This window comes from Hemiscyllium ocellatum, chromosome 5, assembly GCF_020745735.1.
Source record: "Hemiscyllium ocellatum isolate sHemOce1 chromosome 5, sHemOce1.pat.X.cur, whole genome shotgun sequence".
NCBI classification, from domain to species: domain Eukaryota; kingdom Metazoa; phylum Chordata; class Chondrichthyes; order Orectolobiformes; family Hemiscylliidae; genus Hemiscyllium; species Hemiscyllium ocellatum.
Window position 1 is genome coordinate 95,749,198 of NC_083405.1, and position 15,009 is coordinate 95,764,206.

Here is a 15,009-nt window from a genome sequence, read left to right on the forward strand (position 1 = left end):
TTCACTATGGGGCAACAGCTGAGGCTATAAAATTATGAGAGGGGGCAGAAAGGGGCTAGCAAAATGCCAATTATTTTTGACAATTTATTTCAATATTTAAAACTATAGATTAAAACTATTCCTGCAATTCACTTTGCAAGTCTGTGAGACAGACTAAGAGCTAAGCCCCCAGCCACACCCCTTTTGAAACATGGTTTATGCTACATGACTATAAAAACTAATAGACCATACCATGCTATTTCTCCTCAGGGTCTGCTTCAGAAATGATAAGAAACAGCAGAAAGACTTTAAGAAAGTAGTACTGGTCTTTTTAAAATAATCGTAACAGCAAATTTACATCACAGACGATAATTTTCCATTTACAAGAAACGGGGGTTTCTGCAGACTAGGCAGCTACAATGAGGGCAACAGTCCTCCTCCTTCCTACAGTTCCAGCTGTCCATCAGTGACATCACAGAATCCATCAGTGACATCACAGTGTGATAGACTCCTCCAACTTCGCCTGTTTCAAGATCAGTATTGTGTAAATGCTGGAAAAAACCCTTTAACACTCAGACAGGAGCTATGTGACAAAGTTGACAAGTTTGGGAAAAGAACATGCTGGGTTAGTAAGTTCGACAGTGAGTAGATGACAAGGTCACACTAATGGACAAAAACATCCTCCAAACCGGCCTAGGTTAATGATATTGAAAGCAAGGTCAGAAGATAAAAAGAAATGGCAGAGCATACACTAAAAAGTATCACACTAAAGTACAAATTATTGTGCAATTTTAATAACAATTTATAGAATACGATCACAAAACTTGCACATTTTCATATATAAATTATCTAACATTTCTCTGATAAAAGCTCAGCTGGGATCACATTACTTGAATCAAATATTTCAACTGCATTTATAGCTTGATTGAAATATAGCATCTCTTTTCTCACTCCAACTGCACTGTGCATTTCAGCATTAAATAAATATAATATTCATTTAAAAGTGCTTTAGATTTCTATTGTTTTGTTTTCACTTGCTGTAAACTCAGTGAAATCATCAGTCCAAAATAAGAGTTATTTGATTCAGTTAGGTTAAGACAGGCTGGCAAATGGAAATTAAATAACAGAATGCAGATTTGACATGATAATTTAAATTCAGCTCAGGACATGACAAAAAAAAGTGTTACTGTCCAACACATTCACACACAGTTCCACAAACAAGATTAGACAAAAGTACAAAAAAAACCATCCAGCCACAAAGTCTTAGCTCTGTACTTTTTAGACTTCAAATGAAAAGCTAATTTTTCTGTTAGCATTGCAATAACGACCAATAAAGTGTGTCACCACGTACATAATGAAATTGCAACTCCTGAAAACATTTCAGTCCTATGGTTAAAAAATGTGCATAGCTCACTATAGATTTATATAGATTTATGTATAGAAAATCAATGTTACAGTACTATAAAAACCTTTTGTCTTTCAAAAAACTATATTCATGGATAACGAAGAACACTTATGTAAATCATTTGAGGTTATAGTTGTTCCACAAAATACAGCAATTTTTTTCCCCCCCTACAAGTATTTGCAGCTTTGAATGGGCAAATACAAGCATTTCAATCGTGAACTGTCTACTTCTGTAGGAAGCTGGTCAGTAACAATGACACTGTCTGTTACCGGACTCTGTAGTGTCTTGTTCAGGCAGTTACCTGAAACATCTCCTGGAGTAGTTCCTGTTCTCCCAATGTTGGTTAGCAAATGATCTATGTTTGGCACTGGCTGTGTATCAACTGTGCTTTCTTCCTGGACTGGTGTCTACATTCACAAGAGTAAGAAGATCAGAAAGTTGTTTTCCTTTTACTGGAAAAAAAACACACCAGTAACCCAAGTCTAAATGAATACTAAACTTCTACATTGGTTAATATGGTAAGATTGTTACTTGCTAGTACATCTCCATCAATGAAATACCCCAGCCAAAGTTCGAAAAGGTAGGTTGCTTGTCTTTTAAAGCAATAACTAAACCTTAAGTGATTGTTTATTCCACAAATAAGTAAATTGACAGCTGAGAAGGGCCTCTGGGGTATTTATTATCAGAAGTCCACTTTCATTTGTCTTCTAAAAGCCAACTTTCCAAAATTAAATTTAGCATTTTCTAATGCATTTGGTATTGAATTCTGCAAACACCCACTCCCTTTTGACAAACAGGATATTTCCATTACTATGCTAAAACTAAACTTATAGCATGCTGACAAAACAAGATTTCCAATCGGAAACACATGGCCAATTAGCAACATAACATCTTTGGTTTTGACAACGGTGCTGAAGTTAAAACCAGAAAAGATAAATATGTCAGTTATGTTATTTAACTCCATACTAGGGAATGACAGCATTTACTGAGCTGAAAATGTGTTGCTGGTTAAAGCACAGCAGGTTAGGCAGCATCCAAGGAACAGGAAATTCGACGTTTCGGGCCAGAGCCCTTCATCAGGAATGAGGAGAGTGTGCCAGGCAGGCCTGGCACACTCTCCTCATTCCTGATGAAGGGCTCTGGCCCGAAACGTAGAATTTCCTGTTCCTTGGATGCTGCCTAACCTGCTGTGCTTTAACCAGCAACACGTTTTCAGCTCTGATCTCCAGCATCTGCAGACCTCACTTTTTACTTAATGACAGCATTTACACATGAAATGGAAAATATAGATTTCTGAACAAATTTCACGAAGATGATAATATGGCTGTGGGAAATGGGGTGGAACTAAAATAAGCTTTGAAATATACTATACATGCTTGCTCACTAGCTTGCAAACTCATTCTCTAGCAACAATGACGTTAATAGATACATTCTAATCCAAGTTTAGATATCAAATTTGAAATGGGGGCTTTGAGATGGCTGCTAAATCAATTTATTGTACATGAAAATGCACAAATGCACCTTTAATTAGTATGGAATTACTAATTTGGACTGGATATGCTTTCGGTTTCTAAATTTTTTTTTGAAAAAATCTGGCACTGATATTGTGCAAATTACAATTTCTCCAGCCCAGATGTGCACTGTATCAAGTTTTAAATTCTTTCACCTATTTAATGTAGATCAAAGCAGTGATCCCAATTGTCAAGTTTTAAGGACTGGTTCTAATCCTGGAAACAACTCTGTCTTTTCAGCAGACCATTTATAACATTTATTAACATGCAAGATTGATTGACAGTTTGCATAGTGACAATGCTGCAGTGAACTGCTTTGTGAACAGCATAGCCTCCAGGAAATTAGCTAGAAGGAAGGCCTGATGCACTATTTCTCAACTGTCTCACCAATAAATTCCTAATTTTCTCCAGTCTGGGGAAAGATTTCAGATCCAACATGGTACTTAATGATTATTAAACTGTGGAGCTGATTATCAAGCACTCACTTTCAAGATGGTGGCTTACCTTCCACATCTCTCTACTCCATCCTCTCACACCCCAAAAGCATTAGAACAGTTGTTTATAATTATATGATGTTTCTTTGTAGCCAATGTTAGATAATGATGCCACAAGTAGCACCAGGATTGCATTCCTTATTAACTTGCTACTGATTTTGCCACCACAATAAGAATGAGGCACTTTGAAACAAAGTTTTATAATGCTTGTAACCTTTGGCTTTCAGATTTTGTACAAGTCATTTTGCTTCAATTGAAGTCATGAATCACAATTGTTTGTAAGTAATTCTTCCAAAATAATGACAGTCTGTTTAATAAAAAGCTTACTTTTCTCTCACAGTGAAGCATCACACATTGATAATTAATACTGATGACAGGGAAAAGATCAAAGCATGGCTTAAAAAGATGCAGCAAGGGATTTCATTTAGATTTCAGTTGAGAACATGTACAGTAGAACAAGCAGATTTTAATAACCCCATAACTCTCAATTTATTATTCATATAAAGGAAGTTATTAGCTTTATTAGGCTTTGTAATTTCATATAATGCATATAATATTTCAAATAATATTAATAAAAATTTCCTCATCCCTTTGCTGTACACAAAATCAGTGTTCTATTGTATCAATGTGCATTTAAGGTATAAATTGCATATTCAGGGCCAGTATGATCATCTTTCTGAATAATGCTCATTCAAATTTGGAAAATTAGAAACCAAACCAATGAATGCTGCAAGTTTCTCCCTTAACTGGTCTAGCACATCTTCATTTTATTCATATTGCCTTTATATTTACAAACAGCAGCACTGCAACTTTGAATTTTTAATAGATCTTGTACTTCCAAACTTGATTTAGTTATAATGACTCATATATTCCAAACCAGTCAATTTCAATATCAAAACATTTATATTTTTAATATAGGTACTGAGGGAACATTACATTGATTGAAATTCAGTTTTATTAGCTTGCTGTCACAAGTATAACAGTGTGCTGTGTTAAAAAGAACAAAATAAACTCATCTATAATAAAAACCACTAACAAAAAAAACCTGGAAAAGAGTTACTAAAACCATTATTATAAATAAGGATACTGAGTGGGATTGACACCAGTTCCATTTGTTCAGTTGTACATCTTTAGGTATACCTTGAAGTTATTACTACTTACGGTTGCGTTTTCATCACCTTCTTCAGTGAAAAACCAGTCATACTGAAATGGGAAACCAATTTTTGTTTTAGTTTAATTGCCAATTCAAAAAATCTTGAGAAGTCCAATTATAACATTTAGTAAAACAAATAAAATAAACATACATGTTGTATTAGTGTTTCCACAATTTTGTACTGATCCGGCATATGAGTAACCATGTGCATCATGTTGTCCTCTGATGTTCTGACGAGGGTTGGACCAAATACAATGGCCAGATTTCTGGGCTCCATCTGAGGACATAATACTTTTACATATTTCAAAGCAACAAACAACATGAAAGCATTGCAGCACAATATCATGTCACACCAATTTCACATTGAATTAATGATAAATGATTTGTTGAAAATCACAATGTATGCACTTCATAATTTGGAACATCATTAGAAACAAGGAAGTACAATTACATATCTAAATATAACATTTTGCCATGGTTAAAATGAGTTACATTGCAAGATATTAATTTGTTCATCAGCACATCTTTCACCTACAACCCTGACATCTATCCCACAAGATGCAAAGCTGTGCAGGTATGCACACAAAGCAGGACAAATCTAATCAGGCCAATTACAGCTTCAGTCTGCTCTCAAACATTAGTAAACTGATGGAAGGGGCCATCAATAGTACAAGCAAACAGCACTTGCCGAGCAATAACCTGTTAACTATTGCTTAGTTTGGGTTCTGAAAGGATCACTCAGCTCCTGACTTCATCAATGGCTTAATTCAAACACTGACAAAAGAATTGAGCTCCAGAGGACAGGTGAAAATGATGGCCCTTGACATTAAGGCTGCATTTAACATAATGTGGCATTAAGGAGACATTGCAAAACTGAAGTCAATGGGTATCGGAGACAAGTTCCCCAATGGTTAGAATCATACTAAGCACAATGGAAGATGGTCATGATTGTTGAAGTCATCTCAGCTCGAGGGCATCTTTGCAGGAGTTCCTTAGGGTAGTCACCCAGGTTCAACCACCTTCAATTACTTCCCTCCATCATTAGATCGGAAATTGAGATGTTTACTAATGATTGCACAATGTTCAGCACCATTCACAACTCATCAGGTACAGAAAAAGTCCAACCCCAAATGCAAGATCTGGATTGTATCCAGGCCTGGACTGACAAATGGCATATAACATTAGCACATGACCATCTCTAACAAAAGATAATCTAACCATTGCCCTATGGATTTCAATAGTATTATCATTGTTGAATCCTTTACTACCAATATCCCAGGGGTTACTATTGACCAGAAACTGAATGCGACTGGTCATATATATACCTTGGCCACAAGAGCAGTTGGGAGGCTAAGAATTCTGCAGTGAGTAACTTACTTCTTGACTCCTCAAAGCCTGTCCATCATATACAAGGCAGAAGTTAGAAATGTGTCTGGATGAATGCAGTTCCAACAACACAAGAAGTTTGACACCATCCAGAACAAAATAGCTTGCCTAATTGGATTAACATCCTCAAACATTCACTGCCTCCACAACTGATGCATAGTAGCAGCAGTGTGTACCACCCACGGGATGAACTGCAGAAATTTACCAAAACTCTTTAGACAATCTTTAAAATCCAAGGCAAATACCACCAAAAAGAACAAGGGAAGTTTGATACATTGGAATGCCACCAATGCTGTAAGTTCTCCTCCAAGCCACTGACCATCCTGAATTAGAAATATACTGCCACTCCTTCGCTAATACGGGATCAAACTCATGGAGTACCCTTCTTAATAGTACTGTGGGTGTACCTATACCAGATACACTACAGAGATGTAAGGCAGCTTACCACCACTTCTCAAGTTCAGTTAATTAAGGATTGGCAATAAATGCTGACATAACCAGTGAAGCCCATATCCACTGAACGAATAAAAAGAACTTTTTAAAAAATGAATTCTAATCACTGGCAACAAGTTGACCATCATTGCTACAAATTAAATTCTCAAGCAACAGAAATCGCATTTTAATTTTCACGTTTTAAAAAATATACACAAACATTCAATGTATTGATGAATCTGAAGAGATACCTTGTTCTTTTCAGAGTTTTCTGCTACTGTTTTCAGATGTGCAGAAAGAAATTTTAATGTTTCGTAGTGATGATCTGGTAAATCTCGGATCTGAAATAATTTCAACATCAATAAAAAAATGAGATATGGACAACAGGTTTAATATTAATTATATATATAATTTAATACCAGTCATGAATGAGAATTTACCAATTTTTTTAGGGTCCTGAGTCTGTCCACTGAATCCTCTTTTCTGTTGGCTTCTATGAAGTCAGCATATTTGTCTGTAATAGATTGTTTGAGGGTGTCAATTATAAATATATAGTAAAATTGAGGCAATGTGGTGCCAAAGACAATGCCTATACATATTCTTTGAAGAATTCTCCAATTTTGAAATCATCAGACGAGAGTAAATAGGAATTACACACCTGTTGTGAATTTGTGGGAAAGGTCGTAATAGTCTGGACCACATTTGATCAATTTTTCCACAGTTGAAATAACAATTCCATCACAGTTAAAAATCACACAACACCAGGTTATAGTCCAACAGGTTTATTTGGAAACACTAGCTCTTGGAGCACCGCTCCTTCATCAGGTGATGAAGGAGCTATAACCTGGCACTGTGCCATTTTTAATTTTGTCCACCCCAGTCCAACACTGGCTCCACCGAGTCATGAATCCCAACACATTTTCTTTAGAAAGCAATTCACTGAACTAAAATTAAGCTCAAATTGCAAGTTCAATAATTTAATTGGATTTTGAAGGTAAAAGAGTACTTGAATGATTCTTCAGTTGAAATGCTGCATTATATGTTTCAGAGTAGGAGCTTTACTTGAACCTAATGGCTATTTTGCAAAAATAATTGATTAAATAGGGCTTTTGGTAACTTAAGCACTAAAAATCAAATTTCTTCAACAGATTTCTGATTAGAAGACGTCCATGAAAACATTTGTTTTTATTAAGGTGAAATGAAGACAAATATTACACGAGAATAAAATAGTGGTGCATTACTTATAAATTTGCAGATAAACTTGCACAACTACACAATGTAGTAGAAAACAAACATATGAAAAGACAGAAAGGGAAAGAGAAATGTCTTACTAGTCCAGTAAACAGACTTGATGCTATTAAACAGCGTAGAAGGTGTTGAATGTAATTGACAAGAGCTCAGCTCATTGATTGCAGAACCCATTTTGTGCTGGAGGGAAAGGTGTGATTTGACTATACAGCTGTCAGGTAACTAACAGATCTCCCTCAGGATTCAAGACCCACGGGCAGATATCCCACTTGCCAAGGGACAAGGAGAGTGTGGGTGTGTGTGTGTGAGGAAGAGGGAAGAGGTAGAGAAGGCATAGGCAGAGGAGGAGTTGGCTTTCAGCAACCAGTCCTCTATTCCATTCCTGTTCTCTAAATTAAGCACTCGGTCATTAAAAGAGTTATCCCCCAAGAAACTTCTGTAGGTTGTGTCACTGCTGTGCAATAAAGGCTAATATACTGTTCTACCTGCCTGCTGCACCTGCATTTTAACTTTCAGTTACTCACTGATGGAGAACCTAGGTCTCTTTCTACACCAACACTTTCTAACCTCTTATTATTTGAAAAATGGTTTACACCTCTTTTTCAAACAAAAAGTGATAAACTCACATTTTATTACATCTGCCATGTTCTTGCCTACTCACTAAGTCAATCCTCACATCCAAGTTTTTTCTTTAATTTAACCTATTTTTCTAAAATACCTATTCAGTGATATTATTATACACCTCTGGAGATAATGAGACTTGAATCCCCACATCAAATCCATTGATATATATAATGAACATGAACAGCTGAGGCCAAAGTACTTGTTATGATATTCAACACTGACCAATAATTTTGTCTTGTCACAGTCTGCCAAGGAAGGATGACCTGTTTAATTTACTGTTTCTGTCAGTTAACCAATCTATAATCCATGCCAGTACATTAACTTCCTTCCCATGTGTTTTATTTTGCCAAAATGTGTCATGGAAGATTATCAAAAGCTTTCTCAAGGTTCAAACATATCACAGCCACTGACACCCCTTCAGCAATTCTAAGCCTAATATAGAGTCATAGAGATATACAGCACGGAAACACACCCTACAGTCCAGCTGGCCCATGCCAAATCAGACATCCTTAATTCAATTAGTCCTACTTGCCAGCATTTGGCCCATATCGCTCTCAACCCTTCCTATTCATACACCCATCCAGATGCCTTTTAAATGTTGTAATTGTACCAGCCTCCACCAGTACCTCTGGCAACTCATTCTATACATACATCAGCCTCTGTGTGAAGAAGTTGCCCCTTTGGTCCCTTATAAATCTTTCCCCTCTCACCCTAAATCTATGCCCTCTAGTTCTGGACTCCCACAACCCAGGGAAAAGACCTTGTCTATTTACCCTATCCATCCCCCTCATGATTTTATAAACCTCTATGAGGACACACCTCAGCCTCTGTCACTCCAGGGAAAATAGCCCCAGCCTATTTAGCTTCTCCTTATAACCGTCCAACCCTGGCAGCATCCGTGTAAATCCTTTCTGAACCCAATCAAGTTTCACAACATCCTTCCTATAGGATGGAAACTAGGATTGCACATAATATTCCAAAATTGGCCTAACCAATGTCCTGCACATCCGCAACTTGACCTCCCGACTCCTATACTCAATGCTCCGACCAATAAAGGAAAGCATACTAAACACCTCCTTCACTATCCTATTTACCTGCAATTCCACTTTCAAAGAACCATGAACCTCCACTCTAAGTTCTTTTTGTTCTGCAACGTTCCTCAGGACTTTACCATTAAGTGGATAAGTCCTACCCTGATTTGACTTTCCAAAATGCAGCACCTCACATTTACCTAAATTAAACTCTGAATGTCACTCCTCAATCCATTGGCCCTTCATGACTTTTCTTAAACAAACACCAGTGAGAAGACTAATAATAGTCAAGTTAGCTTTTAATGGTGACTGAATGTACCTATCAGACCTCCACATGCAGAACACCAAAGCAATAGTATTTCATTATGGTGTCCCTGTGAAATACTTTACTTAATCCCCATTTGGAAAACTGCTTGCATCCATGCTGATTAACTGACGCTTTGAAAAGCTTCAAAAGGAGATCCCCAACAATTTAAAACTAAGGGCATTTATATCATTAATAAATCTTTATCTGAACTGCACGTCAGCATTAGATCAAGTGTCCTCAAATTGTAGAGGTGAAATAGGAGTTTTGATCACCTAATGACCAATTACTGAAATAACCGCTGGAAATAAAGAGGGTAAATGCCATTGAATGGAATCATGGAATGGTTACAGCACATAAAAGACGTCTCACCTAATCAGCTGCTTCTTCTTGCCCTGCATCACTTAATGACACTTCCTAGACTGCTTCACTACAAGTTCTGGACTTCTGAAGAGGGGTCACTGAACCCAAAATGCTAACTCTGCTTTCTTTCCACAGATGCTGCCAGACCTGCTGAGCTTTTCTAGCAATTTCAATTTTGGCTTCACTACGATATCTACTGTTGGATACTCTTCCCAGAGTGCTTGACTGCAATGCTGACTGTTGGACACTCCCTTCCCAGACTGTTAAGCTGCAATGCTGCTCCAGAAAACCCTTTCTGGACTGCTTCACTGCAATGCTGCAACAGGACACTGATTCTGAAGGTGGCACATACTCCTCCCCAGACTGCTTCATGGCAATCTCTTCCCAGACTGCCTCACTCCAGTGCTGACTGTGAATCATCTCAGTCTAAATTTTGTTTCATCAGTTGCTTGTCTTCCTACGCTTGTCTGTCCTGCTCCCTATCCTCAGGTTGCCATTTCCTTCGATCAGTTTCCTTACTTTTCCCTTTTGAGTGTCTGTACTATAGTGGAATGGACATCTATTGCAGACAATGTACAGCTCGTTCTGCTATAATGCAACAGATGTGTTCCTCTGCAACTTCGCGCTATGGGAAACCGCTGTAGAAATCGCACTGCAGAAGACCATGCTATGGAAAACCCGAAAACAGTCATCATGCAAACTGAAGACAACCAGCATTACTGTATGACCCATGTTACTGCATCTTTAATTTCCTGATATAAACTGTGCCCAACATTACCATTGCAGTGTGATGGACTATTAACATCAAAACATAACCCCAAACCGATTGTTACGTATTAACAATTTGCAACGCACTCTGCACCTGTTCGCTACTCACAGACACGTGCTGTCACAATCTCTCAGTTTTGAAAAGGCACCTAAGAGTACTCTTACAACATTGTAACAATAGTCCTTTGAAAGTGTCGTCACAGATAGACACGTTGTTAAAGCATTTACCATGCTTGCCTTCATTGCTTAGATCATTAAGGTGAGAGGAGAAATGTTTAAATGGTGACTGATTTAATCAAATCACTACTGTGGAAATTGTTGTTATTTTTCCTGTGGAAATCAGGTTTTTTTTCACTCACCCTTTTAGCAAATTACTAAGTAAGGAGAGCTTTCTTGGGTGTTTTTGTTTTAATTAGCCAAGGGGTTTGACCTTCGTGTTGTAACAGTATGCACCTGAACCCCTGGGTTTCTCCATTTGACAACATTATTCAGGGTACTTCCATTAACTGTACAAGTCCTGTCCTTGTTTGTTTTAACAAAACGCAATACCTCGCATTTATCCAAATTTCCCACTGGCCCAATTGATCAAGATTCTTTTGTAATCTTAGATAACCTTCTTCACTGTCCATTTTCCCACCAAATTTGGTGTCATCCATAAAAGAAAGATCATGGATCTTATTTTAATTTTCCTATGTAGCCTCTATGACTAAGAAATATCCTTGTACATCAAAATAGAAGAAAAAATGACAGCAGTCAGTGATTTACTCACCATTTGTGAAGAGGGGCTCTGGAAGTTTTCTGAAGAAAGATTTCAGTAAACTACTGATAACATTCAGATCACGCCATTTCTGTATTTTAAAACATTTTAAATGGAAACAATTTTATATCTGTTAATTTTAAAACACATTAATACAAATATTTCCAAAGGCATTCAAGAGAGACGTGTTGAAAAAACTTACATCATCCAAAAGGTCAATATCAGTGACTCCCTTGTTCAGCTCCTCTTGTAAGCTCGAGATAGCAGCATTATTTCCAGGGACTCTGTAGATTCCAGTGTACTCAAGTCCTTTCTCTTCAACTAAATTGCAGCAAACTTCAACTATCAGTGGTACATACTAGAAAACAAAAAATGAAATAATTTTTTATAAAGATGCCACACGACTTTTCTATTTGTATTTAGTCCAAGTAACAAATTGACACGCTTTTGTGGGTGGCACGGTGGCACAGTGGTTAGCACTGCTGCCTCACAGCGCCGGAGACCCGGGTTCAATTCCCGACTCAGGCGACTGACTGTGTGGAGTTTGCACATTCTCCCTGTGTCTGCGTGGGTTTCCTCCGGGTGCTCTGGTTTCCTCCCACAGTCCAAAGATGTGCAGGTCAGGTGAATTGGCCATTCCAAATTGCCCATAGTGTTAGGTAAAGGGGTAATGTAGGGGTATGGGTGGGTTGCGCTTCGGCAGGTCGGTGTGGACTTGTTGGGCCGAAGGGCCTGTTTCCACACTGTAAGTAATCTAATCTAATCTAAAACCATTTCAGTGCTACTCAGTTGCACTGTGGCTCACTTCCACAATTCTTCATATATTAAAGTATGAATATTGCTGAAAAGAATTTACCAACTTTAACTTACCATAAATTGCAGAATACATTAATTTAAGGCCGTAAGAATTAGAAATAGGAGTAGGCTGTTCAGCCTCTAGAGCCTGTTCTACCCTTTTGATAGGATCCAATATTCCTCTTTCCGCTTTCATGCATTTTCCCATAATCCGCATTTATTGACTGATCAAGAATACATTGCAGTTCTAAATATATGCAAGGACTCCACCCCCACAGCTCTCTGCAGCAAGAAGTTCCAAAGACTCAATCCTCAGAGAAGAAACTTCTCATCTCAGTCTTAAATTGGTGCCCCTTTATTCCAGGACTTTGCCTTCTTGTCCAAGACCCAATCATTTGTGGGAAAATATTATTTGAAAATAAACTTTGTGTACTTGCTTACTATTACTACTATGAAAAGACTAAGTGATGTCCAACATGAGATATGATTCCACAATTAGTCAAGACGTGCTCAACAATCTCAACTATGCTGAGAATTACACCAATCAATTTAAGATTATCAGTCAGGCTCTCAGCATGGCTCGCTAACACATATTTACATGTCCTTTCCTTTGCAAAGAGAAGGGACATGCCCAAACATTGCACCTTTATTGATTTAAAAAAAAACTTAAGATAACAGCCATTCGATATCACAGAGCTTGTTAGAGTCCATATTGCCAACCAATCAGCACCTCTTGTATTCTCTCTGAAAAATGGTATTCTCATGCTCTGTCCTGATAAGTGTCTTTAAAAATGTTAATATGGTTCATATCCCCCAAGCCAGTCCTCAAATTCTGTACTACCAAGGTTCATTCAATACTTAGGCGATCTGTAATTTCTTTTTCTGTTCATGATGCTAGCAAAAGCACATTTATTCTTAATTTATAATTACTCCAAGGTGGTGCAAGAATATCTTTTTGCCAAACCCTGAAGTCAATGGTAATGATGTCAGTTCTGATAGAAAAACCAAGGCAGAATCAAGACCATCAAAAATAATTACCATACTAGATTATCACACATTATCCACAGTCTTTTGTTTTGTATAAAGTTAATTCACATTACGAAGCCTTTTATTTAATCCACTCATGGGATGTGGGTATCACTGACTGGACTAGTATTTATTGCTAGTCTGTAGTTACCCTTGAGAAGGTGGTGGTTGGCTGCCTTCTTGAACTGAAGTCCATTTAGTGTAGGTAGACCCACAATTCTGTTAGGGAGGGAATTCCAGTGACAGTGAAGGAATGGCAATATATTTACAAGTCAGGATAATGAGTGGCTTGGAAGAGAGCTTTCAGGTGGTGTTTCCATATATCTATTGCCTTTATTTTTCTAGGGAGGAGTGGATATGAGATTGGAAGGTCTCAGACCATAATATACAGGAACAGTATAAGGCCATTCAGCCCATCGAGTCAGCTACCCGAATGAACTCCACAGCCTTCTGCAGCAATGAGTTTCACGGATTCATCACTCTCTGGCTGAAGAAATTCCTCCCCATCTCAGTTCTGAAGAGCCATTCTTGAAGCTGTGTTCACTCTATCCAGTCCTCTTAGCATTCTGTAAGTTTCAGTGAGATCCCCCACACTCTTTCGTCAAAAATCCACTGAGTACAGACCCAGAGTCCTCAACTGTTCCTCACACAAAAAGTTCTTCTTTCCTAGTATCTGGGTCAAGTTCAAGGTCAGCACATTGTTCCTTAAATACCTAAGGATCTTTGGCAAATTTCAGCACTACACTCTATGGACAGTACACAATTAAGCAGGTTGCTTTGTCCTGGATGATGTCAAGCTTCTCGAGTGTTATTAGAGCTGCACTCAGCCAGTCAAGTGGAGAGGATTCCATCACACACTGTCACTGTATTTACTTGGCAAGTCCAGTAGAGCGTCTGTTCAATAGTAACCCTCAGGATATGGAATGTGGGGATTCAGTGATGGTAATGCCATTGAGGGTCAAGGGACAGTAGTTAGATTGTCTGTTATTGACAATGGTCACTGCCTAGCATTTGTGCAGCACAAATGTCACTTTTCAGTCCAGACTTGCATATTGTCCAGATTTTGGTGCATCTGAACATGGTCTGCTTCAGTATCTAAGGAGTCAGAAATGGTGCTGAATATTGTACAATCATCAGTGTTATGGAACAGGCCAGACCCCCTCAAAACATTTCAAGAAGGTAGCCCAGACCCTAACTTTGCTAGTTATTTTAAGCAGGTGTAAGTGGACATTTCAGGAGGGATGCAGCTGGTCAAACCATACTTTTAAACAAAACAGAATTTATTTACAAGATTACCAAATGAAACAGAGACAAAAGAGGACAGAATACTAAATAACTTAGCAAAAGTGAGGACTGCAGATGCTGGAGATCAGAATCTAGATTAGAGTGGTGCTGGAAAAGCATAGCAGGTCAGGTAGCATCTGAGGAGCAGGAAAATCGACATTTCAAGCAAGAGCCCATCATCAGGAATGAAAGCAGGGAGCCTCCGGGGTGGAGAGATAAATGGGAGGGTGTGTGTGGCTGGGGAGAAGGTAGCAAAGAGTACAATAGTTTGATGGGAGTGAGGATGAAGGTGATAGGTCAGAGAAGAGGTTGGAGCGGATAGGTGGGAAGGAAGATTGGCAGATAGGACAGGTCATGAGAATGGTGCTGAGCTGAATAATTGAGTAACTTATCTTTTCTGAAAACCCAACAGATTAAATCAGATTAATGATGCTGCTCCTAATACTTGC

At 38.1% G+C, this 15,009-nt stretch overlaps 1 protein-coding gene across 1 annotated transcript in view; it reads right to left on the reverse strand.

Moving 5' to 3' along the window:
• LOC132815792 (rho GTPase-activating protein 21-like) overlaps positions 1–15,009 on the reverse strand; it is a 249,534-nt gene that overhangs the window by 11,739 nt on the left and 222,786 nt on the right. The window contains exons 17-23 of the mRNA XM_060825005.1: positions 11,658–11,813; positions 11,468–11,546; positions 6,801–6,874; positions 6,612–6,701; positions 4,694–4,819; positions 4,551–4,592; positions 1,686–1,791 (exon numbers count right to left, since the gene is read on the reverse strand). Coding sequence (XP_060680988.1) covers positions 1,686–1,791; positions 4,551–4,592; positions 4,694–4,819; positions 6,612–6,701; positions 6,801–6,874; positions 11,468–11,546; positions 11,658–11,813 — 673 coding nt within the window. The remainder of the gene's footprint in view (positions 1–1,685; positions 1,792–4,550; positions 4,593–4,693; positions 4,820–6,611; positions 6,702–6,800; positions 6,875–11,467; positions 11,547–11,657; positions 11,814–15,009) is intronic.